Source organism: Seriola dumerili, unplaced genomic scaffold (assembly GCF_002260705.1).
Source record: "Seriola dumerili isolate Sdu_G_001 unplaced genomic scaffold, Sdu_1.0 BDQW01000665.1, whole genome shotgun sequence".
Lineage (NCBI taxonomy): Eukaryota > Metazoa > Chordata > Actinopteri > Carangiformes > Carangidae > Seriola > Seriola dumerili.
Window position 1 is genome coordinate 1351344 of NW_019174920.1, and position 27356 is coordinate 1378699.

Here is a 27356-nt window from a genome sequence, read left to right on the forward strand (position 1 = left end):
GTTTTTGTTGGTAGGTGCAGTTTTTATAACTGCATTGATCTGTGCTTTGTCATAAATAATGGTCACTATTATATGCTGTTAAATAGGCCCAACATGAACTGAAGTTAACATGCATGTACTGGTACATTTAACATCGCAACTCTGTCTACAAACGTTGAAAATGCCCGGCGTCCCTCTGCAAGGCTTCATTAATTTTCCCACAATGCAATGCGCATCTGTCATGGCTGCTCACTGATGCCACTTAAACCACATGGGTGAAAATAAACATTTAATCTGTGACTGAGAAGCAGTGACTTGGCGCATTACTACAGCGGTGAATCTTCGGCTCTGGTCCGGGACCGTCCTGACAGAAGGAGGCAGCTCCTATTACACTTTAGCAGGAACCAGATCTGTTAAGTGATGCCGCTGGACGTGGAGATCCCCGTTCTCCGAGGCTTTTTAACACCCAGCGAGGCAACGCAATGGAAGCAGAGTGTCTTCAGTACTGCAGGTGAGACACCGGGGTGTGTTTTTATTTTATATACCGTCATGAGCAAAGCAGGTTTTGTCATCTGATGGGCGCTGCACAGATCGATACACAGGCAGGTGGTGGTCGCTTACAGGGGACAGTGACATTTTCTACACAGCGGTGTAGAGGCTTTTCCCGCTGATGAAACTCACGGTAACGACACCGGTGTAGCCGTTACTGACAGTGAAAGCTGTGGCCGCAGTTAGACTACAGCTACAGTTGAAATGAATTGAATAACTGCTGTTTGCAGCGATACGTGCTGTTCTCTCCCGTGTGTGAACGTCCTGCCAAACCCCATTAAAATTTTGGCAGTTTTAAGTCGCCTCGTTTATGGGCAACAGTAGATATGTTATAAGATTATACTTGATATAGACTTTTAATTGTTGTGAGAAGCTTTGCAATTCGGCATACACACCATACACAATATAATGTTAATTAAATGTCAACTTTCGTAACATTAGAGCTAACGTAACGTTAGCTTTAGCTCGCCCGATTTTTCGTCTCTATAAATAATACCGAGGTAGAGAGCAGGGTGATAATTCACACTGAGGTTTGCTAACAGAGGAGCTAGCTACATGGAAAGTCGTTACGTAGCTGTGTCGTTTGCTGATGAGCTGACAAGTAACATCAGTGGAGTCCGCCCTCATCATGTTGAGCCGTTCACATCTGTCACAAACCGCTGGTTATACAATGGAATCGAACACTGAGCACAGTTAAAGTTAAATAGCACAGTGGTAGTCACCTAAATTGTACAACATTAACCATGCACTGTTTACTAAGTGTCACCTACTGGCAGTCTTTCTTCTTGTCTGTCAGTTAAAAGTCTAGTAAGCCATGTTGATATTTTAACTTAACAAAAAAACAAAACCCCTCCATGCAGTGCTCCTTTCGAAGCTCCGCCCCCCACATGCACGAAGGCTCATTGCCAAGGAAACAACAGTGTTTCATACAACGTGGAAGTGAATGCTCATTCTCATAGCTGATGCAAAACCTTATAATACATATTATACCGTACTACTACTTAGTTCAATACTGTGATACATACAACATTTTGGACAAACTTTAGCTACTTTCCATGGAAGAGACTAGCCACACATATGCAAATCTAATATTTGTACATATATATATATATATGTACTCTGCCTTCCACCCACAGTCCAAAGTCATGCAGGTTAATTGGTGACTCCAGATGCCTATGTAAATGTGAGCATGAATGGTGGATTGTTTCTATATGTCAACCCTGTAATAGACTGTCCAGGGTGTTGAACCCTAATAAAAGAATGGATCCTGCATTAAAGTGCCAAATCTCAGCTTTAATTTGAGTTGGGGGTTATTTGGGGGGTATTTCTGTTAAAACAAGAAACTGAGAGCAGCACAGTGGTGAAGTGAGACGACTGTGTGGTTGTACTGATTGAGTTCATTCCTGCTTTCATTTGAGAATTTACTTTAATAATTAAAATTGAGATCACAGGTTATGTTAAGTTAAATACACTTTATATTTATTTGTCAATTTCCTCACAGGAAGCTCATCATGAATTATTGTCATCATATCAAACCAGAGGAAAAGCCTCTAGAATAAAATGATCACAGGTCAATAAAACTAAGAATTAAAGGTGGCCTAATGAATTGATTCAGGTGTAATGCAACTCAAGGCTGTGTGAACCGCCCCACCCATTCAGTGGAGGCAGAACCCACCAGACTGTAATCATGTGCAGTTCAGTTCTAGCTAGTTCTAGCTTGTGCACAGTGAATATATTGTCTGTCTGAGATACACCTGGTCGGTCATCTTCGCTTCTCAGCCCTGTTCGCGTCTGCAAATTCTGTTCACCATTTCCTTATTAACTGCAGCTCATTGCCTGAACCTCTACAACTTATGGACTAATTTGAGGCCCTCTGCCTTGTTTTCCATAATTGCTGCCATTTCATGGGCAGACCTGAAGGGTAGCTGAAATGCCATTAGACATGTGGCCATAGCTCAGACTTTGATTTTCCCCCTCATAAAGCCAGAGCCCTCCTCTTCTCCTCGGCCACTCCCTCCCTTCTTTCTGTGCTGTTATGGCCGCCCCTGGGTTTCATTAGATCAGAGTGAGATGAAATCTCCACACCTCCTTTACAACACTATTTGCACTGCAATTACTTATTGAAGCCATGGGTACAGTTAAGAGATCATGTGACTGACCTGAAGGTGAGAATTAGGGTTGTCGTAGTAGCAGCTGTTACTGGAGTTACACAGTGTTCAGGCTCTCACCGATTGCATAACTTACCCACTGGTCCTATCGTCTTTTTTAAATTTTTTATAGACATGAAAACCAATTTGTCTCATGCAGCACCCATATTCATCAAATAAAAAACGTACTTGTAAAATGCTAGTTATCAATACTTAGTTGGATGCTGTAATTATAAACTGAATGTGTCTGCTCTGAGCAGCAGCAGAGCAGAGTCAGATCACAGAGTGACAGAGTGACAGAGTCAGATCACATGACGATCCGACAGTTGACTGGTGAAGGATTTGATATCAAAGCGAAAAGCAAAAGTCCCTCCCTGGCAATATTTCAGAATTATACGATACCAGAAGGGAGCTTGATAACATTTATCTGAAAACTGAGCTAGGACCGCCTGCCTAATTTTATATACAGACACAGAAATAGATAAATAAATGAATAGATATATAATAATTAAATTAATGCTGAAATTCATAAATAAATAAATTTAGAAATGCAGAAATGGCATTTTTCATAACCAAATTGCATTTAATTTGCATACACTTATGTGTGTAATTATGTGTATGTAATTATTTATTTATAAGTTTAATTATAAGTATAAAGATATATACGTATATATACGTATCTAATTATATATACGTATCTAATCTAATTATTATTGTTTATTTATTATTAACTGTTAACTTATTATTATTATTATTGTTATCAACAATGAGCTAATGGACACATGAATTTCCCCTTGGGGATAAATAAGGTATCTATCTATCTATCATAAATTTTCATTGTGTTGCATTAGAAACAACCCAGGACAGAAGTGAGGAGGCTGTGGTGTTCACAGGTTATTTTACAACCTTGTTTATGCAAGGTAGCATTACCTGGAAATCATCATGTGCTCACTTTTGTTGCATTGAGATGAGTTGGGGCCTGTGTTTTCAATGTAGTGTATCTCAATTGATGGTTTTGAATTCTACCTGAGATCAAATGCCCTATATTTCAACTTCAAGATAATACAATTAGTGCAAGATTTTACAATTTTGAATGATTTAACATTTTAGTGATGTTGCACATAGTGATGTTGAATGTACTCAGTTTTGTTATATACTCTATAGCAGTGGTTCCCAACCTTTTCCAACTCATGGCTCACTTGAAAATCTCAAAAATTTTGGCCAACATCCAACCCCGAGCAATACAAATGCCAAGCACTTTTTATTTTAATGATTGAACATTCAGGATTGAACTGAAAGCAGAAGAACATCAATTTCTCTTTTTTGTTTGATGGGGGAGAGATCACTTGTCAATTCCTGTCTGTCTCTGACTCTCTTTCCTTTTAATTCTTCCTGTTGCTAACGAGCTATCCATTTTGATCCTCCAGTTTTTGCCATGAATATCATCTTTTAGCACACAATCAGGCTGAGATAGTAAACAAGTATATGTTGTGCAACATAAAAGTTCCTATCATTGTGAGAGGACTTAATTTGAGATATAATCTTTTTGAAGATCATTTAATTTTAAAACATTTAAAAACCTTATTTACACACACATATATAGATCTATATATATATAGATCTATATATGTGTATGTATGTATTTTTTTTTTAATTAGGTCTTTTCACCAAAATTGTACTGTTTTGTTAATGACTTGTGGCCACTTGCAATACTTTTGCGGCCCACAGATTGGGATCACTGGTCTATAATTCAACATCTACTGTACAGCACAAAACTGGCACAACATTTTGTATTGACGTTCATGGTCCCCAGACGATGAACTCTAAGCACTTTGTTGATCCACTGACTTTTTCTCTAACGCCACCATTAGTGCTAATTAGCAAATGTTAGCATGCTAACTCACTAACTAATATTGTGAGCATGCTGCACATTGACATGCTATCATTATTATTGTGGTCATGTTAGCATGCTGATTCAGCATTTAGTTCAGACTAACTGGTCGTGACTAGCTTTAAAGGTGTCTCAGTCAAAGTGATGAACCCACAGATAATTACTTTATTTTGTAATTTGAATATGAAACCCAGGGAGATGAGTTTAAACAAGACAAAAATATGATTACAGCTCATTAACTGTATGTAGTGTTGCAAATGAAGTTCTCAACACAGCAAGAATTAACCTGTCAGTTTGTAGAGTTGAGTTTGAAGGTTAGAAGATTAGACATTGTAGTTTAACAGGAAGGAGGAAGTCCACTTACTGAAAGATCTAAAGAGTTTTGGTCACTTGTCATGGAGATGGTTCAGTTATCATCACGTTACCTAAGTATTGAGCCTCGGTCACACGATAACAAGCAGTCGTATATGGGGGAGAGATCCACTATTGTTCAAAGATGGTCTGTGGTGTCGGAGTTGATCTTCTCCACTGATTCCTCCTCCATGACCTTTGACCCTTCCTAGATTATCATGGCATGGTAACTAATTACACAAAATCACTTAAATAGTGTTTTTATGAAGGAGAACTTTATTGGGGCTGGGGCTACGCACCGCTATGATCGATTATGTAAATAAGTCGATTTACGTAACCTGCGTCGACGCGTTGCAAGGAGGAAGTAAGATGGCTGCGCCTAGTCAGAGCATGGACTCCACCGAAGAGCAAGCTGAAGCGAAAAAATCTTGCCCACAATCACAATTTTAAGCAGACACCGAGCAACATGGTACTCTGCAAGCTCTGCAAATTAGAAATGACTTATCACAGCAGTACTACTGTCATGCTGAAGCACTTGAAGCGGAAGCATCCCGGGGCAGGATTCATTTTGCTGTTGGATTGCTAAATGTAGATTTCACTACATTGCTTTTACTTGAATGGAACAAGCTCTTGCATTAATTTTATTTTGGAGACTTTATATCGCACTGTAAAACACAGATTACCAGTTAAGACTGGGCTATTTTTTGTTGGAGAATAATGCCCTGCAGTGCAGGGCTTTCTTTGTCATATTTGTTTTAAAGAGAAGATGATTGAATAAAATATTGAAATATAAATGACAAATTCTTCAAATTTATTTTGGGTAAATTTGTTGTTATATTAATCGAGTAATAGAAAAATAGATTAATTGAAAAAATTATCGATAGATTAATTGATCAAAGAATGTATAGGTTAATCGATAAACAAATAATTGCTGGGTGCAGCCCTAAACTTTATAAAATTGGCCAAACTTAGCAAATTATGTTTTTGAAGTTTGATGATGGTTCCATTTAATTGGTATTTGATCCTTTTAAGGTTTTATTTGTATAATAACATAAGATTGATTATTGATTGGGAGCCCTGGCCCCAGATGATAGGGATGTATGTGGTAAAATCATGACATGCACATACGTTTGTGCTGCTTTCAATAGATGTATGGTCTTGTTAAATTTGTTTTGATTGTCTTGGAACAATTTCTAATATAGTTATAATATTAATTATATAATATATACATATATAATATTATAATAAAATTAAATTAAGTGTGGGCATCAAGCTTAATGTCCATATGAATGAATGAGATCTAGACATTTAAATTATTCAATTTTCTTTTGACCATTATCTGTTGTAAATGTATCCAACATTTTTTCTTTAATGAAAATCACACAAACTGTGTTGGTAGAATTAGTCACTGGGAGACTCTGACCAGCTGGCTTGTTAAAAGCTCTGCAGCTTCTGAGCTTTTGTTGTTGCATAAATGACAGTGTCATCTGCAAAAATCTGACACCCAACCTCTGAACAGCTTTCAGGTCAGATCATTTCTATACAAGCAGAGGAGTAAAGGGCCCAATATTCATCACACTGACAGTCAGATACAATCGCAGTCAGGTCTTCAGTGTCGTAAATATTTTATATCTCACTCTGAGTTAAAAACATGTATTAAAAACACAGCACCAACATTACAGTGGCTTTGCACTGGGATCTATTTATTGAAATCCACATTTTTCTGAGTCGGCCTAAACTATTTTCAATCAATTTTTATTTGATGCAATGCACAAAATTCTCTAACATTTAGATTTTCAGGCATCTCTGTGCACTTATATGTTGACACTGTGTTTAATGGCATTGTTGTCCTGTGGTTACATAACCTAAATGAGTATGTTAATACTGCTGCTTCATGTTCCAGAGGCAGGCTCTCTGCTGGAGTCCTTGATGGAGGGGGACTTTGAGGCAGTTCTGCTGAACCCCAAGGTATTAGACCTGCTCACTGGAGATGGCAGCTGCAGCGAGGGGGAGGAGATTGAGGCATATCTGGAGAGACGGGTCCTACTGTATCTAACTGGAGGCACCAGCGATGACCAGACCAACAGGTAGGACTGCTGGACGTCAGACGTCAGATGAAAAAGATGATTCTTTTAAATTTCTTTACATGAATCCTTCAAACTGGAAGTCGGTTGCAGTCCTTTAGTCATTGTGATGATCTGTTCATGAAACAGAGCTGAAACCTGATTTTTTTTCTTTAACATGCATCAACCTAAATGATCAAATGTTCATAAGTCGAGCATGAAGGGGCTTTTTTCCTGTGCAAGTGTACATGGTAATCATTACAGTGGCAAGTTTCTGTAGCCTATATACTACAAGACACTCTGCACTGTGGTTTAAAGAAGGATTAAACACCTGGAAAGTTTTCACTGCAGCAATTATTTCCTCTTTCATCATGATGACAGTAAGGTTAACAGTAAAAACATGCTGTTAATTTTACAAGGTAATCTACCAGGTATGTGCACTTGCACGTTTTTCATTGGCCCATGCTGTGTGAGTTTAGGCAGGTTCAACTTCTTTTTAGTTTAACTGGAGCCTCTGCTGGATTAGCCTCATTTAAATGAATGAGAGGCCTGTGTGTGTGTTTTTTTTATTTTTTTTTTTTATTGTTTACTGAACATGGTCTACCAGCAGCCTGAGACCAAACACAACCAGGGCTGCAGACTTTAAACATCAACACACTTCAGCTTCCAAGTAAATGTCTCCTTATGTAGCTTCTGTACATGTGGTAGAACAGGTGATTGGCAGAATGAATGTGCAGCTGAGAAATCTGAAATGATATGATGCAGTCATGTCAACATGGAGCAGAGTCTCAGAGGAAATTTTCAACATCTGATTAATCCATGAGATGAAGAACTGAGGAACAACCCAGAGTTAGTGTGGTGTTCCTAATAAAATGCAATCTTGTCATTACCTTGCTGAACAAGCTTGCACTCCTACATTCACTGGGGAAAACTGAGCTGCCAGTGTCGGTGTGCAAGAAAGGTTGCTAGGTAGTTGTAGTACTGAACCTCATTTCAGTAAATGTTGTGGTTCTTGTTGATACCAATGCTAACAAATCCCTGTTGTCTGGCACTGTTAAGCTCCACTTATTCACACAGGTTAACATTACATTGTTTCCAATATCTTTCTCTTAATAAGAATAATAATAAACAGGTACATACGCACTTAATTGGGAGTGAATTGAACTGAACCCACTAATTAAAGTCTCCAAACTGACATGATGGTGTGTTTGATGGTGGACGTATTTGAGCGATCCACAGAGTTGTTCTCAGGAATGTCTTCGTTCTCCTCTCACTGCCTCTATTGCTTTGGTCATGAATTATTCATTTTTAATAAGGTAAGCTGAGCATCTCTCCTCTTGCTCCGAGGGGAGGTCTCTCTGTGAGTATGTGTTGAATGCAGTGCTTATTGCTCCTCCTCTCCCTTCATCACACGTCCATCTCCTCTTTTCTATCACCCTTTGTTATTTTCTTAGTCTGATAAAAACAACTTTACTTACCCCAAAGAGTGAGGTGGCAGTTAAAAAAGAAACTTATGTGACCTAAGTCAAAATCAGAGACAATTTTTTTTTTTTTCAATTCTGTAAACCTCAAACTATCTGAAGCTTTCATCCCTTCTCTCCACTGTTTTCTCTGTGTCCTTCCTGCTACAGGGAGCTGGCTGTAATGGCCCTGGCTGTCGCTTGCCTCCACATGTTTGTCCAGAGTAACTGGACTGGTCCTCCAGTGTCCAGCCATGTCTCTGACCTGTTGCCCCCGGCCCTGCTCGCCTCTCAGGTAGGAAACCGTCTCAGTGATTTTATATTGGCTGGTTTACTTAAAAGTTAAGCTAACGTAGGATAAGTTTTGTCACTGTAAATTAGATCCGTTTTCACTTTGTATTGTGTTGTTTATAGATTGATGGGGCTTAAATGAATTTAAATTATTTTACCATAAGACCGCAACATAACAAATTGTGAAAAGTGAATGGGTCTGAATACTTTGTGATTGCACTGTACAGTTGTAACTTTAAGCAACAGCAAACCTATTTTAAAGAAGAAGCTATTGTTTTTTAGCTGTGTTGTGTCGCCCATTTCTATGTAACCTTGTTCTGTTGCTGCATAAACTAGCCAACTAGCTAGCTAGATGGGCTAGCTAGGCAGTGGGCAATAAGGGCTATGCTAAATTGTGCTTGTTTGAAATGGTGGCACTGCTAAAAAATGTTTAGCATGCCAGCTGCTTTTCACAATAAGAACTATGGTAAAGTTACTTTTCTGGCTTACTAACTTTTCCTAAATAGCCAGCTAGCTAGGTAGCTTTTCCTAACTAGCCAGCCACCTAGCTAGGTAGCTTTACCTAACTTGCCAGCCACCTAACTAGCCAGCTAGCTAGGTACATATCTTTACCATAGTTCTTATTGTGAAAAGCAGCTCACGTGCAAAACATTTTTTAGCTACTAAAATAGCTGGCGTTTAAAACGGTGGCAATGTAGCATCCTCTTAGCCACTAAATAAATAAATACTAGGAACTAATATAAGTTGATTATAATTTGAAATTATATAAATGTGTTTCCTACGTTACGTTTACTGATTGCATAGTTGATCATACTGGAAACATCGTCTAATATTGAAAAATGGGCTTTGCTGAGTGTGACAAAGCTTAATTTTACGTTGGTGTGTAAAGTGAATGGAGTCAGAGAAGGAGCAGAAGGAGCTCCAGGCTCGGTGCAGGAGAAGTGCCCCTTAATGAAGCATCTCTGGGGTCCTAATTACACCGGGCTGAGAAGATTGCTTCCTCTTGGCAGCGTGCTGCTGAGAGCAGAATACTGTGTTTCACACTGCCATTACACCAGAGGAGAGAACCATTTCTTTTATCGAAGCAATTCCTTTGGCCTCAATGATTGATCTGTGCTGTCACACCAAGGAGCCTGCGTTAGAGAGCAGCTCGTCTGCACATGCACGACAGAAGGCAGAGAGGAATCATGGAGCAGCTGTTATGTTAATTTAATTCAACAAGGAACGAGAGAAAAAGTTAAATGTACTTGAATCTAATTCATGTGGAATTTCTCCAAATGAAGTGACAGCTGATCAGACCAAAGTTAAATCATCACCATGGGGAGAGTAGCTCAGCATATATAAACTATATTGTAGGAAGTGAGGTCATAAACATTAAATCAGCAAATTCATCACCAGAATCTAAGACAGGAATCTGCCATTGTAATAAATGAACGATGAGTGCAGTGGTGAAACATTGGAGGTTGAGTTTTACTTTGAATTAACAGTGTTTTAAAGCTAATCAATATTTCACGAATCAGACTATTATATAAACTACTGTTTTTCTCCCATGTTTGACAATTGTTCAGATTAACAGCCCCATTTTGCAGTTACAGCACTGGTCCACAGGGAGACTTGAATGTACATTTTGAATGGAATAACTTGAGATGGTGAGAACTGGAAAATAGGGTTGAAAATGATTATCCTTTAGATCCTTCAGGTCTTCATTCTAATTTAAAGCTGGTCTAATCTCAGATATATTCATCTGTCAATTAAATGTAATTTGCATTTGACTGGCAGCCCCAAAGCTTGGTTGAGGCGATCCACTCCAGCCTCCTCCTGGATGGGGAGTCAGTGTACAGCCTGGTGGCCAACCCCTTCCTCCTCCTGCTGGCTGGCATCATTCTCACCAAGTGCTCCTCCAAGATGGACAGCCTCCAGGTAAGAACACCTTTCTATCTCAACCATCTTTTCTTGATGAATAATATTTACTGATGATTTTTATGTCTCCTCACCGGTGACACATCACAGTAACACCTTGACGGAACCTCCTCAAATTTGGCACAAATGTTCACTTGAACTAAAGGATGAACTGATTAGATTTTGGTGGTCAAGGTCAGTGTGACCTCACAAAACCTTTTTATCCATTACTCAAGACTTCACAGTAATTATGACAAAATCTCACACAAATGGTTCATATTTTCTATGATTCTGGATAAACAGGGAGGTACCCTGAAACTAGGCTAAGTGGAGGTGGCAGACAACCACCAGGAGGTGATTCTAGCTTTAAATGGTAATTCAGCTCTATAAGAGCAATTCACCATGTAGAATGCTTACAATATCTGTTTAGTCCTCTGTACTGTACAGACAGTAGTAGCTTCACAGTCGCTTCACTGGCATTTCACCAGGCCAGCCCAGGTCAAGGACTCTGTGGCTGTTAGCAAGGCTGTATATTGTATAATATTTGCCCTACTATGGCTGCATAGTATAGACTGTACATAAGACTTTTTTTCAATACAAAGTACTTCAAGTTTATGTTTATCCAAGTAAAGAGCCACAAGAGCAGTAAATAATCAAATGAACTGTTGATCCCAGGATGACCATGGATATCAGTGTTCACATCTCCAGAAATGTTGCAGCCAGTTTTCAAGTAGACGAACTAACTACGAATTAAAAATCCTGGACTTGAATTTGGACGGTAGCAGGGTGTGATGGGAGGTGAAACAGGCTTGAATCTCAACCACAGGGGGCAGCAAAGCAGTTATGCTTTAACAAGTCCACAAGAGCACAGATGCAGGCTAACTGCTAACGGCTAACCTTGCCATAGAGGCTCATTGTGTCTTAATAAGTTTCCAGCAGACTTGATGCTGGGAGGTATCTTGCTTATTCAAACAGAGACTCTTAACGAGCTCAGTTTCTTGGCTTTTCCTGCTCATTTACTGTCTGTTTTCAACCAGTTACATTCATGTAAACAACCAAAACCAAAATAAGTAACAGAAACTGTAAAAAAAAGAACTGTAAAAGCTGTTGTTCTGCTCTGACATCACCAGTTTGTGCAACAATTAGGCTACTTTTCTGCTGTAAAGACTCAATTTGCTCTTTAAATACTAATGAGGGAGAGGGAAGTAATTAGCAGCGCTGTTTTCCACCAGGCAGTGGGGACATGGACTGTAGACTGTGCGACATATGAGTGTGCTGACATGATGAATGTACGTGAAAGTGTTCAGCTAGAGCACATGTGTTGGAGGGTGTTGATTCGCTGAGACAGACAATTAAACCTCCATGTAACCTCAATGTTTATTTATGAAACTTACACATATTAGCTGTCAAGCCTCTAATCTGACATTAGCCATGCACTTTCCCTTCTTTAGCGATTGTTTGGTGGCTTGTTCACCAAGGACAAGACGTATGTTCACATTCCCAGTGGATAAGGAGCAGACTTCAGCAGGAAAACTAATCTGGGTTGTTGTTCAGAGTCTGTGGCACTTGTTTAGCACCCTCTGGCTCAGTGTTGACCATCTACTCTGCTGTGATAAAACTCTGATCTTACTGTTTTATGCAAGGTTTGATTGGGTGCATCACCTAATATTATTTTGGTTACTTAAGGCAAAACTAGTGGGCACAATCACCTTTTTAACTTGTTAACCATATGATTGGAGGATGCAACTGTGTTAACTCAGTTCTCCAGTTTGAATCATGATGGAACAGTAACCTGGTTATTCATCTGTAATTCTTGCACAGCCGTTGGAGCAAATGAATTGCAGCGCTCAGTTTTTAAACAATGTAAGGGGTGTATGCTCGTAGATCGGGCATCAAGTCCGTCTCCTTCTTTGTGCTTCTTCAGCCGACGGCGCCCTCTGCGACCCCACCTGCCTAAAAACTGCCCCACAAACAAATTCTAACTTTAACCTTCGACACATACAGTGGGGAGAACAAGTATTTGATACACTGCTGATTTTGCAGGTTTTCCCACTTTCAAAGCATGTAGAAGTCTGTAATTTTTATCATAGGTTCTCTTCAACTGTGGGTGATGGAATCTAAAACAAAAATCCAGAAAATCACATTGGATGATTTTTAAGTAATTAATTTGCATTTTATTTCATGACATAAGTATTTGATACATCACAAAAACAGAACTTAATATTTGGTACAGAAACCTTTGTTTGCAATTACAGAGATCAGACATTTCCTGTAGTTCTTGACCAGGTTTGCACACACTGCAGCAGGGATTTTGGCCCACTCCTCCATACAGATCTTCTCCAGATCCTTCAGGTTTCGGGGCTGTCGCTGGGCAATACGGACTTTCAGCTCCCTCTAAAGATTTTCTATTGGTTCAGGTCTGGAGACTGGCTAGGCCACTCCAGGACCTTGAGATGCTTCTTACAGAGCCACTCTTTAGTTGCCCTGGCTGTGTGTTTCGGTCCGTTGTCATGCTGGAAGACCCAGCCACGACCCATCTTCAATGCTCTTACTGAGGGAAGGAGGTTGATACATCTTAAAGAAGAACTAACAGGTCTGTGAGAGCCAGAATTCTTAGTGGTTGGTAGGTGATCAAATACTTATGTCATGCAATAAAATGCAAATTAATTATTTAAAAATCATACAATGTGATTTTCTGGATTTTTGTTTTAGATTCCATCACTCACAGTTGAAGAGTACCTATGATAAAAATGACAGACCTCTACATGCTTTGAAAGTGGGAAAACCTGCAAAATCGGCAGTGTATCAAATACTTGTTCTCCCCACTGTATATATGTTACACAGTACAAAGTGTACACTTTGGTAATGTAATGCTACACTGATGCACCCATTGTACACTATAAGAATATGCATTCTGTCAATTTGTTGAAAATCTAATAAAAAGATCGTTTTACCCTTAAATAAAGTGCTTAGATGATCTGACATAACTCTTTACAACCTGTTTGATTTTTCTGACTCTTTCTTTACCTGTTGGGTCCCTTGTCTTATTCTCACATATTCTCATTTGTCTCTTCTGTTGCTGTTGTTTTTCATACGTCTGTGTAGCTGCTGCCCTGGTGGACCCTGCGCTACATCAACCTGCATCAGCAGATCCTGGAGGCTCGTTCTCCTCAGCTCCTCAGCCTGGCCCACAGCAGCATGGAAAAAGGTCTGTCACTGGACTGTGTTTGGTGTGGGTTTGTTTTTCATCGTGTGTACCAGGCCCAGCAGCCTCAGGATTATTAGGCTCATTTTACTCACTCACTCACAAACAGTAGCCTGTTTCAGTTCTGGTGCTGTTGTTTCTGCAGTAAAGAATGTGATAGCCTGGTGTTTTATACCCAGCTCTGATTGGACAATCAGCTGTTCCACATCTGTTTAGAGCTTTTACAGAGTTGAGTTGAGTTGAGGTGAGTTGAGTTGAATTTCCTGAGTCCACACCCCAAAGATTTTCAGTTTGCACTCAGACATGTCAAAGAAAAGCAGCAAATCATCACACCGGAGGACCAGTGAATATTTACATTTTTTATTTGAAAAATGACTAAAACAATTGACTGAATATTAAAGTAGTGGTCAGTCGACTAATCAGATCAATTAACTAATCACTGCAGCTCTAGTAACTCATCTGGTTTGTTTATTAGACTTCATTTCAGTGAGAGGTACTGACCGTAGCTGTGACATGCCGTCAGGGCAAACAGTGCTTAACAGTTAAAACAAAAAATAGAACAATACCGAAGTGGAAGAGACGTCTCATGAGAGCAGAGTTCTGTTCCATGAAGGATTTAATGCCTGTTTGCAATTATAATGTGCCATCTTCCCTCTTGTGGTGGCAGCTGGGTATTGTCTCTGAAAGCTAGCTGGACTTCCAGCCGTTGTATCTAGATTTTCTGTCATTTTTGTGGGTGTGACTCCTAGACTGTAAATAAAGATAGACTTGGCCTCTGTGACGTCATCCACAGGTTTCAGAGGATTGATTTTGAAGCTCAGAATGAGCTGCTCCACTGTCACTTTACAGCTTTGCAGGCTGTAAACATCTTTATTTCTGCTGTAAAGTTGGACATTTTAACATGGGAGTCTATGGAGACCGACTCACTGTTGGAGCCAGACTCTAGTGGCCATTAGAGGAACTGCAGGTTTTGGTTCTTCAGTGTTGCCACCATGTTTCAGCCTTGGAGATTGATGATTGCTCAAACCTTGCTTACTGTCTCACCTCTGTACAACTAGCCAGAGATGTGTGTGAAATCTGGATTATCAGTTTCAGACAGTTACGAAAAAGGTTGTTGGGAAGATGTGGGGGGAAGGGCAGTGTTGCACGATCTTATCCACAGTCCGATTGTCCAATAGTCACCCTGTGAAATTGCCAATAAGTTGGTTACATTATGTTACGTTACGTTACCAACCAAACAAGTGTGTCTGATTTTGCTTGCCTCGCTCTCTCATGGATAACCTGAGTAATGACTCCCATAAAATGTATGTGTCATCTTAGTATGTTAAAACAAAATTGTCATCACAAATAATGTATCTCTCTCATTCACTGAGAGACTGAACTAAATGACATGTTCTGTCCGTCAGTCTCCTAGCTCCTACACACAATAAGCAGCTTCATTACAGTCAGCTTATCGAAGTGTGTGTGTGTGTGTTGCAATTATGGTTGTATATGTGAAACTGTGGCAGACAAATTAAATTCAATATTAATTTATTAATATAAATAATAAATTACTAGATTAATGGGAAAACAAGTCAAATATTGTCTGCAAAGGCATGAGTAATTTTCAATCATTCTGATGATTGTCAATTACCGATATCATCGTCCATTGGCACAACCCTACAGAGGGGCTTTCTTAAGAGAAACAGTCGTACTGAGGATCAACAGGACGCACAAGAAGTGCATTTTGTATTTTTCAGCTGCCATTTCACAACCATTTCATTTCAAGTGGCTCTGACTGTTCTGACATTGTGTTGTTACACAGCTGGAGCTGTGGGAGACTAGATTATTAAAAATAACAACTGTTGAGCGAGGAGCTGTACAGATGATGATTACAGTCAGATTAAAAGCTGCTTGGATACAATCGTGACTCAAACAGCTTGTAATATAAACCTGCTGTAAGTTCTGAGAGGAACATGACCATTCAACATTAAAAACACGGGCTTAGAAAAGGACCAGGCATCAACTTCCTCATTCAGCACCCTCCCTGGGAACTGAGAATACTCACGCACTCACCACTGCTAACCTAAAGAACAAAGGCCTTGAGGTGACACATTAAAGAGACAAAAAGCACAGAGGTGATGATGGAGGAGGATGAAAGTTTTGTATCTGAGCTGCTCGGCTCCTTCTCTTTCATTCCATCTGATCTGATTATTAACTTGGCCTTGATCAAGCATCTGTTATGGAGACAGAGATTATCCTCAGCTGAGATCAGTAGGAGAAAAGCAGCAGAGAGCTGGTGTATAATTCATGATCAGAAGTCACACACTTTCATACCCATTCAACATTAATGAAGCGACACTGATGCTGACGGCGTCCAGAGTGAACGAGGAGAGAGAGATTTACAGTAACGAGAAAACGACTCTCTGGCTGTGATGATCGGTTTTAAGGTGATCGTGACTAGAAGCATTAATGCCGATCTACTGATCACATATTTTTAATGAAACTCGACCAATCATAACCGGCGGCCGATCAATCAGGACATCCCTACGAGCAGCATGAATCAGTCAGTTCACCACTTCGGTCCAGAATAATGCATCAGATGGATTATCATGACATTTTGCACAAACATCCTCAGAAGAAAAATCCTTGTGACTGGTGCTCACCAGTTTTGAGTGACATGTCTCAACAACTAGTGGATGGATTGCCATGAAATCCTGTACAGAGTCACATCCCTCTCAGGATGAACTGTTATCACTTTGATGATCCCTAAAGGGGACTCCAGTTATTTTACACATCAAAGTATGTTTACAGGTCTTAGGGAGGACATATGTCGGGAGACTCCGTACTCCCGACATATGTTGAGTACTCTTGACTTTTCACCTTGCACTTTTATCTCACGCTGTGCTTCCCCCTGATGCTCGCCTCACACTTTGAAAACCGCTGCTGTAGACTATGGACTTAGAGTCTTAGACTTGTGCAAATAACGTGTATGGACGTGACAGACCATTCTCGTGTGGGAGCAGTTGCGTGAGCACAAGGCTGTAACGAGTGCTCCTTTCTGTATCCGCATGACATATACTGTATTTTGTCATCAGAGGTTGTACACGTGGCTCAATCTTTCAGTCACTATGCAGAGCTCATGACCTTAGGTGAGGTTCAGAAGGTAGATTGACTAGGAAATCAAGACCTTTGCATTCAGACTCCCTCTACAACAGTCCGGTACAACACCCGCTTCACTGCTGACGCTGCATCCATCCTTCTGTCAATCTCCCGCTCCATCCCACCCTCACTTGTAGCTCCACTCGACTTGGGCAGTCTTTTCATTTAATAGTTAAATTATAAACCTGAAGTATGTAAATTACAAAGTGAAGCTTTGTGTCAACCATTCATCTCTTTATAGATGAGCTAGGTGAGTCTCAGAGGTCAAAATGCACCTTTCACCACAACCGTCAAAACAGGATGCAGATACAAACAAAAGGCATTATCATGATTACATCATCCCTGAAAACTGCAAATACTGTGACAGCATAACGTGATGAGTGTTGGCCTAACAACAAGTAGTTCATTAAAGCAAGTAAAAAGATCAGGGCAAGTCAGCGTCATTCTCCTCAGAGTACTAAACTAAACAAGCCAAACTAAACCAAACTAATCCAATCTAAACTAAACTAAACTAAACATCATGGCAGTGTCTACTCAGAGTTGTGTAACATGGAGGGAAAACAGCTGTATGCATTTCACAGCGTCCTCCTCTCATCACTTGTAAAAGGATTGTGTGGCCAACTGCTCCTCTGTAATATGGATTGGGCTGTTTTGAAGCCTGCACATACAGCTCACCCTTCACACTCTGTTAACCACCACACAACACACTGCAATCCAATGAACACACCCTCCGCCTTTGAACAACAAACACATCTGGGAAGATGAATAAAAAGTGATGTTAAAATCATGTAATCGTTGGCTTTAATACACTCGTTAATACACTCCTACAGACTTGGTACTCTCGCCTTGACTCCTCTCTCCACTCTGATCCTCTCCTCCACCTTCCACTTGTGGCTGAGAACCAGGCCTTCTCTCAGTCCTGACACATTAACCTTATCTCGTCAGTAAAATGAATTCACTTTTTTTCCCGTTTTAGAAGAACTAATGATGTCTGCAGTGTTTCACCTCCGTCCTTGCGTTTCTCCTCATCGCGAGCTCTCTTTTTAAAAATATTCTGTGATTTGAGACATTTCTGCAAAAAAAATATACACGATGGGATGTAACTAGAACTTTTCAAGATACTGGGTGTGCTTGAATGTAAAAGAAATAATATTCACTTGTTTGAATAGCAGCAAAATCAGGTCGCCGCCTCCTTCCACAGGTAGCAAATCAGAGCGCATTTGTATTCTTCTTAGGCAATTTTGGATAGCTCTGCCTGATGCACTGATTACGATACAGCCGCAATTGCAGTTACAAACATCAGATCCACAGAGTACCGAGAAAACAAGTAGGCCTACAAAAATTTTCAGGAGGCAGAGGCGGCATGAAATTTGACAGAGGTGGTCGCCTCGCAATTCTCTATGCAGGTCCTCACATCACAGCTGCTGGGTGGCTTCAAAAATAAAGAAGAAACCAGCTTAGTTTTATGAAGAGGGGATTAAATCCACACACTGAGGCATAACATTAATTGCAGACTATTATTCTAGTTAAAGTAACCAATAGTTTTTGGATTAATAGCATTTCTGCAGTGCTTTGTGGCCCAATGCAACAGTTTAATAAAAGCCACAGGGAGAGTGGCACACCTTTCTCAGTAAAGTTATACTGTATGAAACTGTCTACTTCCTGCTTCATACATGAGCTCTGTGTAAACATCAAACAGCAGTACATAAATCCTGACTGTACCAGCATTCATCCACAGACATTGTTGGGTAGTTGTCATCATAGAGCCACACCACTAAAAATAATAGAAAGTGCACAGAAGAAGCACACAGCGCTATCCATCTCTCTCACCCCTCCCCTCTCTCATCCATGTGGCCCGGCTCACCAGGAATCTTCCCGTGTTCCCTGTTGATAGTTTGCATAGTTGTGAGTCAGCAATTCACAGTAATTTTAACTTTCCATAAAGTCTGTTGTAACCCGCTGTTGCCAGTAAAGCAGGACCTAGGATGTGCTTAATATTAGACTGGGCTACTATTTCAATTTTAAATGATTAGGATCCTGAATTCTTAGCTGTTAATGTGGAGCTGGCTACGTATTTTAGTCTGCAAGTATTGGTCACCTCGACATTAAACTTTGTCTCCTGCTGAGCATCAACACACAGCTCTCTTCGCGCACGTGCGTCTGCACACCTGTCCGTCTTCTGTCTCTTTCTTTCTCCCACCCTCAAAGTCATCTCTGATTGGTCAGGATTACCTCACTCAAAGTAAACTGAAAATGCATTGGCTGAAAAGCTTGGAAACTGAAAATGACAATGAAGCAAAGGATCATGGTAAATGTAGTCTTTTAGTTAAATTTACCTGTATTTTAAGGAAAACACATTCCCTTTCATTCTTATCATTTATCCCCAATTTTAAAAGGTACCTACACTGTTATAGTTACAAAGATTATTTGTTTATCGATTAATCAATTATTTTTTCGATTAATCTAACTATTATTTTTCTATTACTCGATTAGCATAACAAAAAATTTACCCAAAATAAATTTTAAAAACTTGTCATTTATATTTCAATATTTTATTCAATCATCTTCTCTTTAAAACAAATATGACAAAGAAAGCCCTGCACTGCAGGGCATTATTCTCCGACAAAAAAATAGCCCAGTCTTAACTGGTAATCTGTGTTTTACAGTGCGATATAAAGTCTCCAAAATAAAATTAATGCAAGAGCTTGTTCCATTCAAGTAAAAGGAATGTCGTGAAATCTACATTTAGCAATCCAACAGCAAATTGAATCCTGCCCCGGGATGCTTCCGCTTCAAATGCTCGAGCATGACAGTAGTACTGCTGTGATAAGTCATTTCTAATTTGCAGAGCTTGCAGAGCACCATGTTGTTCAGTCTCTGCTTAAAATACTCCCACACTTTAGATGATTGTGGGCAAGGTGTTTTCGCTTCAACTTGCTCTTCGGTGGAGTCCATGCTCTGACTGGCGCAGCCATCTTACTTCCTCCTTGCAACGCGTCGACGCAGGTTATGTAAATTGACCTATTTACGTAATTGATTATGTCGATTGCCCCAGCCCTAGTTTACATAGTTTAATCTTGTTGACTTTGCCATCATTTAAACAATAAATCACTCAGATTACTATATTAAACACGGAATCTGTAACTTCTGCCTCTAGGGCTCTCTCAATCAAAAAAATAACAATAGACGCAGTTGTGTGACATCATGAAATAGAGTGGGATCATGGGAGTTGTTGTCTTCTCCACCATTACCGTAAGCTCCTCCCGGTTTGGATTCCTTCAGTGTCAGTGGTTCAGGAAATACAGAACAGACTCAGTGATTCTAACCGTTAAAAACACTGAATGAAGCAGTTTGACATTTAGTCAGTGTTTGAGCGACGCTGTACGGAGGACAGAGACTCAGGGAAGAGCTGGTGCTAAGATTGATGCTAACCTTTGTTCTGATTGTTTCTCTGATAACTTATGAAGCAGACATTCAGCAGGTTTTTACCAGCAGCTGAATTCTCCACAGAGGTGTCCTCCTCTCCATAACAAACACACCAGGAGATTCAAACCAGGAGAAACACCCAGAAAGCAGTTTACCTTTAAAAACCAGAGATTCACTGACGCTCTTCAGTGACACAGGACAGGACGTCTCCAGCAGCTGGGAGCTGAGCTGTCTAACATTTCCTCAGCTTGTTTCTCTGATAACTTCAGATCCAGACGTCCGACGACTAAAATCCTTCATCTGGTTCAAATATAGAGCTGAAAACCACCAAGGTGTCAAAAGTGTATGTGGCTTAAAACTAGATAAAAGTCTGATGTTGAGCTTCTGTCAGACAAACGCAACACTGACACATGATCATAGATGATATGATGTCATTGACAGGCGACCAATGAAACATTTCCTCAGCTTGTTTGTCTGATAACTTATGAACCAGGCATTCAGCAGGTTTTTACCAGCAGATGAATTATCCACAGAGGTGTCCTCTCCATAACAAACACACCAGGGGATTAGACCAGAGGAAAAACCCATAAAGCAGTTTCACTTTAAAAATTAGTTATGGGGGGGGGGCCCAGGGGCTCAGCTGCTCAACTGGTGGAGGTGATGAACGATGAAACATTCTCATGATTAAAATCACAGATTTCTCTGGTTGGAGAATTGATGGAAACATTTGGGATAGTGTAAGAACACAACTCAACAACGTATAGAACAGAGGTCTACTTGTTTTTAGACGTGGAAAAGTTAGATTATAACTTAATTCGTATTTTTCATGATTTGGAGAAAGTGGCACTCTGTTCATGGCTGGACCGGCAGATGTGAGAAAACACTTGCATGTGTCACTGCAGAACAAACGTTCTTACATACGTATCATACACATGTAGCCCTTGTTAACGTGACAATCTGCTCATGTTGCTCTGTTTTTGTATCATATGATTGACCTTTTGGAGACTGTGTTTTTGGTGGTGATGAAGAACCTCCCTGTCCTCTCTCACAGTGCTGACCTGCCAGTCTGTGCTGTCGGAGCAGAGACACCTGGCCATCCAGTTCCACCTGGAGTGTGTGTACACCAGTTTGACGTACTATGAGTACCAGCCAGCCAAGGAACACATCAGGAAGGCTCAGGAGCTGTCAGGGCTCAACATCAACATGACTGGTATGTAGAGTACAGCAGTAGAATATAAGAGGAGGCTATCATATCATGAGAGGCGATGATCCTCTGAGACTCATCACTCCTCGGTGACACCTGAAGCTAACGACTGATTGTATTTGGTGAATCCAGGTGCTCTTGGCAAACGGACCCGGTTCCAGCAGAAGTACTTGGCTCAGCTGATCCTGGAGGTCAGTAGAAACCAGGACCAGGCTGGTCAGAGGGACGACGAGGCCACTCCCACTCCCACACCTCGGGCCTACCTACCTAAGGTATTCAGACAAAACAGGAAGTGTTGCATGTATTGGCAACAATCACTCCTACTAATAAAAAACTTGGTCCAGTAATTTCTCGTGTCCCCCCGAGGCTCTGTGCAGAATGTGATGTTTGATGGACACTAGGTGGTGAAATATGTTGAAATGATTTTCCAAACTACTGTTAGGTTGTAAGTGCGATCTGCATGAAACTTTGCATGTATCATCTATGTGTCCTTATGGTCACAAGTTATTAAAGAGTTTTGATAATGCAAAAAAAACAACAAAACAAATTGGTAATGTATCTTTACATAACGCAGAACCAGTCTCATAATCACAAGTAGAAACTCTCTGTCTCTGCTCTGAAGGAATACACAGGACCATGACTTGGTGATAAATGAGGATATTTATTCATAATATTTATTTGTAACTAAATGTTCATAAGAAACTGAACAAATGAAGCATTAATAATGAACACATGACACAGAAGTCTGAATCAAACAGACAAAGTTGATCCTTGGCTAAATGAAGTGATCACTGAGGTGATGGGGAGATGACTAAGAGGTTCAGAGTTCACAGCCAACAGCAGAACCAGGAGGACAGTCCACTTCTCTAGGACTCAGACCACATGACATCAGCTCTTACCACAGACTGTAGCATCGTCTCAGAGTTTAATCTGAGTTTGACTTGAAGTTTCAGTGCTGATTCCACTCATGGATCCCCCAACTAGGTGATGCTCCCAGAAACGCAGCAGTTGCTTAGCAACGAGGGTCAGATAGTGGGGCTTCTTAGCGGATCTGGGGACTTCATGTTGATGGAGCGGAAATAAAGCTGAGGATGATACTTACAAAGCAGACAGAAGTTGGTCTGAGGAAGACTCTAGGCCTAATCATGTCTACTGGGTGTTTGGCCAGTATGACTCGGAAACATATTTAACTGCATTCTATATGGTTATTAAACAGCCACTGAACAGGGCTAAGAAAACTTTATCAGCATGAAATATGGAGGAAAAAAGCCCACAAGAGAACAACTGGAACTCACCTCCACCAAGGCTGTAAAATTTAAATAATGGCCCAGAATATTAAGCTTTGTCCTAAATCAGTTATGAAAAGTTTTAGTGCATCATACTAGTGTTGCGTTTTACAGCCATTGAAATGCATCATGTGGCTGTGGTACATCTGTGGATGAAATGCAATAAAATGTTGCAGGATCACTCGGAGATGATCTCCAGGTTTGATGTGAATGTGGTGTGGAATGTGATGTGAATACAGTTGCACAGTGAATACAAGAATGACCATGTTTTCTGTTAAATGGAGCACACAAGTTATGGAACTGAGAGTCAAAAACAGAGAACATAACTTTTTTTGATGGGGAATTTAAATGTTTTCTGGATCAGATCTTTTGAAGAATTAAGTCATTTTAAGGATGAATGTGGGAAAATCTGTTTTTGTAAACTGTTTGAAATGACAGTTTGTACAGCTCAAAATGGCTTTGGTAACAAAAAACTAAATCATCTGTAGTTAGTCCAACTACAGAATATGATATGTCTATGTTGTTGTTGTTTGGGTACTGATCAGACAAATGAGTTTGTGGATACAAACATTATCCTTAGTGTCCTAGTGTGGAGCTCAGACATCCAGAAGAAGCTTGGAGTAGAGCTGCTGCTCCTTCACGTCGACAGGAACCATTCGAGGTGGTCCAGGCATTTGATAAGAACACCTGCTTGGCACCTCCATGTTGAGAATTTCTGGGCATGTCCGGCTGGTAGGAGACCCTGGGGTAGACCAAGAACACACTGGAGGAATTCTATATCTAATTTGGCTTGGGAACAGCCAGTAAGAGACTGGACAACCATGCTTAGCCTGTTGCCACTATGACCCAGCTCTCGATAAGTACAGTGGATGGGCCGATGTAGGAACAAAGGCAAAAGCAGCCTGACTTTATAAAGCCTTAAAACAGTCGGCCATGGATGGGTGGACTTTGAAGTGTGTGGTTTTGTCATGGAAGACGGCTGCTCAGTCTTGTCTACCAACACTCAGTATTGTTGGACCACAGTCTTTCCCTAACCTTAACCAAGTAGTTTTTCATTTTTAATTTGTTTGCAATGTAACTAAGGAATGCAAGAAGAAGGTATTTTCTGCGTATACCCCACAGTTGAGGAGTTATGAGCACATAAAGTGGTTTCTGAATGTCGTACCAACAGTACAAACAGTCAGAAAACATCACCTTGATAATAACAACAGAGGAACCTGTGACTTTTAGCCTCTAAGACGGTGCTAGAGAAATCAGAATAAAGTCTGTGTGAAAAGTAAAAAAGAAGCTCTGGCCCCTCCCTCATCAACACCACGGTGGGGCCCTTGATCGATGCCCTTAACCTCAGTTGCTCAGTGCCCAGCAGGTCAAACTGAGGTTGTGTGGGGCAGCTCCCAGGTTGAGAGCGTTTCCATGGAGCTCAGTCTATTGGCTGTGGTCCAGCTCCAGTTCCTTGTGCTGTGCTCAGACCACTAATGCCTTCATTAACTGGAGGAGGGAGGAGCAAATGGTCTCAATCAAGGCTGTCATTAGCCAGAGCTTACGGGCTTCCTATCTAGAGTGGATAGAAGGAAAGCAGAGAGGGATGAAAAGGGAACGCTTAGTCACTTCCAATCTAAAACACACCAGCAGTGAAACTGGGCCATTTCTATCACTGTGGGTCTGACTGGACTTAATCAGAGAAAGCCTGGTCCAGAGTTCTTATTCTCGCTGCCAGATCAGACCAGCGGAGGGATCACTTTGTTGTTGTAATGTGCAGTAGTGCTGCATGTGTGTTCACAGCTGACTGTACCTGCGTTTCTGTGCTTTCAGGACTACAGTCTGGGTGACGACACCGTGCTGGATCAGATCAATTTAGCAGAGCCAGATCAGTACGAGCTGCCTGACCTCAGTGCAGAGGAGCAGGCGGTCATCCTGGGTGTCTGGTAAGTCCAGTACCTGAGAGCTCAGCACTGTTTCTGCAGCTCTCTGTTCAACGGGTTTATTTTACAGAAACAAGATTCAGGATGGACTCACAGAAACTTAAGGATCATAACTTTTATCTGTCGCATGTCAAGATAAATTACCTCCAACGTCTGAAGACTGGAATAATTTCCCACCATTCTGCACATCAGTTTAGAGCTAATGAACCACTTAGTTCAATCTGCCTGTGCATAAATATACATCATGTTTATAAGTCCTTTTACCTGACGTGTCGCTCTGACTTTGCTGACATCTCAGGAAAGAGTGGGTCTTTTTTATCAACCCTGTGACCTTTTACATGGTCATAATTATTAAGCTTGTTACACAGTTAGCCAGATTTATTTATTTTTGTTTTTTGTTGTTATTCCTGGTCAGAACAGGTAACATGCTGCCAGGTCACCACACCTGCAGACAGAAGCTTTGTTAAACTTGAGTGCAGCAAAACATATTGGCACCAGGAGTAAAGGTCAAAGGTCAAAACAGAACCAAATGAAAGGGGAAGTGGTTAACAGGTGTTAGGGGGTACTGCTGCTTCAGATCCAGATCCAGAGGGAGCTTTGTTTTATGAGTATACAGGCCATCTATGTGAATAGTTAACAGCAGGATGTCCTTAAAACATCTGGAATATGGTGACGCTGTCTGATCCGTCTGTGTGTTTTGTTTTCTCATCTTCATGAAATGTTCATGATGCTGTACTTGGTTGAACAAGTGTGCAACGTAGTTGTGTGAAAAAGAAAAAGTTCAAACCCAGCCAATCTTTATGTTACAAAACTGTGATGCAGCTCCAGTTCCATTCTCAGAGACGGTGTCAGATGCTGTTAAGCTCCATTTATAGTTGTGCGTTAAAGTGCTCACTGCAACCCCCATTTTAACAGTTAATAAAACAATGTAAATACAGTAAATTGTCTGATATCCAGTGATGAAACGAGGGAAACCTTCCCATTGTCACAACAAACAAGAACAAAAGAACAAAAAGAAGTCAAATACAAACACTGCAGAACCAACCGTCTCAGTAACCAAAAATAACACCACCGATCCATGTGTGCTTTGATTTCAACTGTTGGAAATATTCAATAAAAAGCCACAAACATATGCACTCATTGATTAGAAAGAAAAATATCCAAGCTAACAGCCAAGCCATGCTAATATCCAAGCTCTAACAGTTCAACATATTTAAAGATGGCGTTGGGTGTCATCATGAAATAGCGTGGGATCATGGGAGTTGTTGTCTTCACTGCTATTTCAGTAAGCTCCTCCCGGTTTGGATTCCTTCAGTGTCAGTGGTTCAGGAAATCAAACAGACCTGGTGATTCTAACCGTTAAAAACACTGAATAAAGCAGTTTGACATTTAAAGTCAGTGTTTGAGCGACGCTGTACGGAGGACAGAGACTCAGGGAAGAGTTGGAGCTGAGACTGATGCTAAGCTTTGTTCTGATTGTTTCTCTGATAACTTATGAACCAGACGTTCAGCAGGTTTTTACCAGCAGCTGAATTATCCACAGAGGTGTCCTCCTCTCCATAACAAACACACCAGGAGATTCAAACCAGTACAAATCCCCAGAAAGCAGTTTCCCTTTAAAACTCAGAGAATCACTGACGTTCTTCAGTGACACAGGACAGGACGTCTCCAGCAGCTGGGAGCTGAGCTGTCTAACATTTCCTCAGCTTGTTTCTCTGATAACTTCAGATCCAGACGTCCGACGACTAAAATCCTTCATCTGGTTCAAATATAGAGCTGAAAACCACCAAGGTGGAAAAAGTGTATGTGGCTTAAAACTAGATAAAAGTCAATGTTGAACTTACCAAGACATTTTGGAGAATTCTATGCTTCCAACTTTGTGTAAGGCCCTTTTATGTTCCAGCATGACTGTGCCCCAGTGCACAAAGCAAGGTCCATAAAGGCATGGAGCCCTGACCTCAACCCCATCGAACACCTGTGGGCTGAACTAGAACGGAGATTGCGAGCCAGGACCTCTAGTCCTACATCAGTATCTGACCTGACAAATGCTCTTCTGGATGAATGGGCAAAAATTCCCACAGACACTCCAAAATCTTTTAGAAAGCCTTCCCAGAAGAGTGGAAGCTGTTATAGCTGCAAAGGGGGGACCAACTCCATATTAATGCCTATGGATTTAGAATAGGATTTCACAAAAGCTCCAGTAGGTGTAATGTGTAGGTGGCCCAATACTTTTGTCCATACAATGTATATTCTCCGATAAGTGCTGATATGAATACTTTTATTAAGAAGCAATAATGCAGTGGAAATGCTCAGGTCGAGTCAAGTTATATAGCGACATATATATATATAACATATTTTAACAGCACCACAAACTACAGCCTCCACAATAAAACAACAAACAATAAAATATAACATTATATTATTTATAAGAAGTTAATAACCTTCATAGATGTAGGACTCACTTGAGGTTCATGATAAACTGGCTGCATTTGGTGGAGGAAGAAAATAAAAGCAAAACAATAGAAATTTTTTGCCAAATTTG

At 40.5% G+C, this 27356-nt stretch overlaps 1 protein-coding gene across 1 annotated transcript in view; it reads left to right on the forward strand.

Annotated features, from left to right (window-relative positions):
* Positions 1–222: 222 nt before the first annotated feature.
* ttc27 (tetratricopeptide repeat domain 27) overlaps positions 223–27356 on the forward strand; it is a 63798-nt gene continuing 36664 nt past the window's right edge. The window contains exons 1-8 of the mRNA XM_022765134.1: positions 223–490; positions 6821–7004; positions 8612–8735; positions 10511–10651; positions 13736–13838; positions 21454–21612; positions 21739–21878; positions 24705–24817. Coding sequence (XP_022620855.1) covers positions 400–490; positions 6821–7004; positions 8612–8735; positions 10511–10651; positions 13736–13838; positions 21454–21612; positions 21739–21878; positions 24705–24817 — 1055 coding nt within the window. The 5' untranslated portion in view covers positions 223–399. The remainder of the gene's footprint in view (positions 491–6820; positions 7005–8611; positions 8736–10510; positions 10652–13735; positions 13839–21453; positions 21613–21738; positions 21879–24704; positions 24818–27356) is intronic.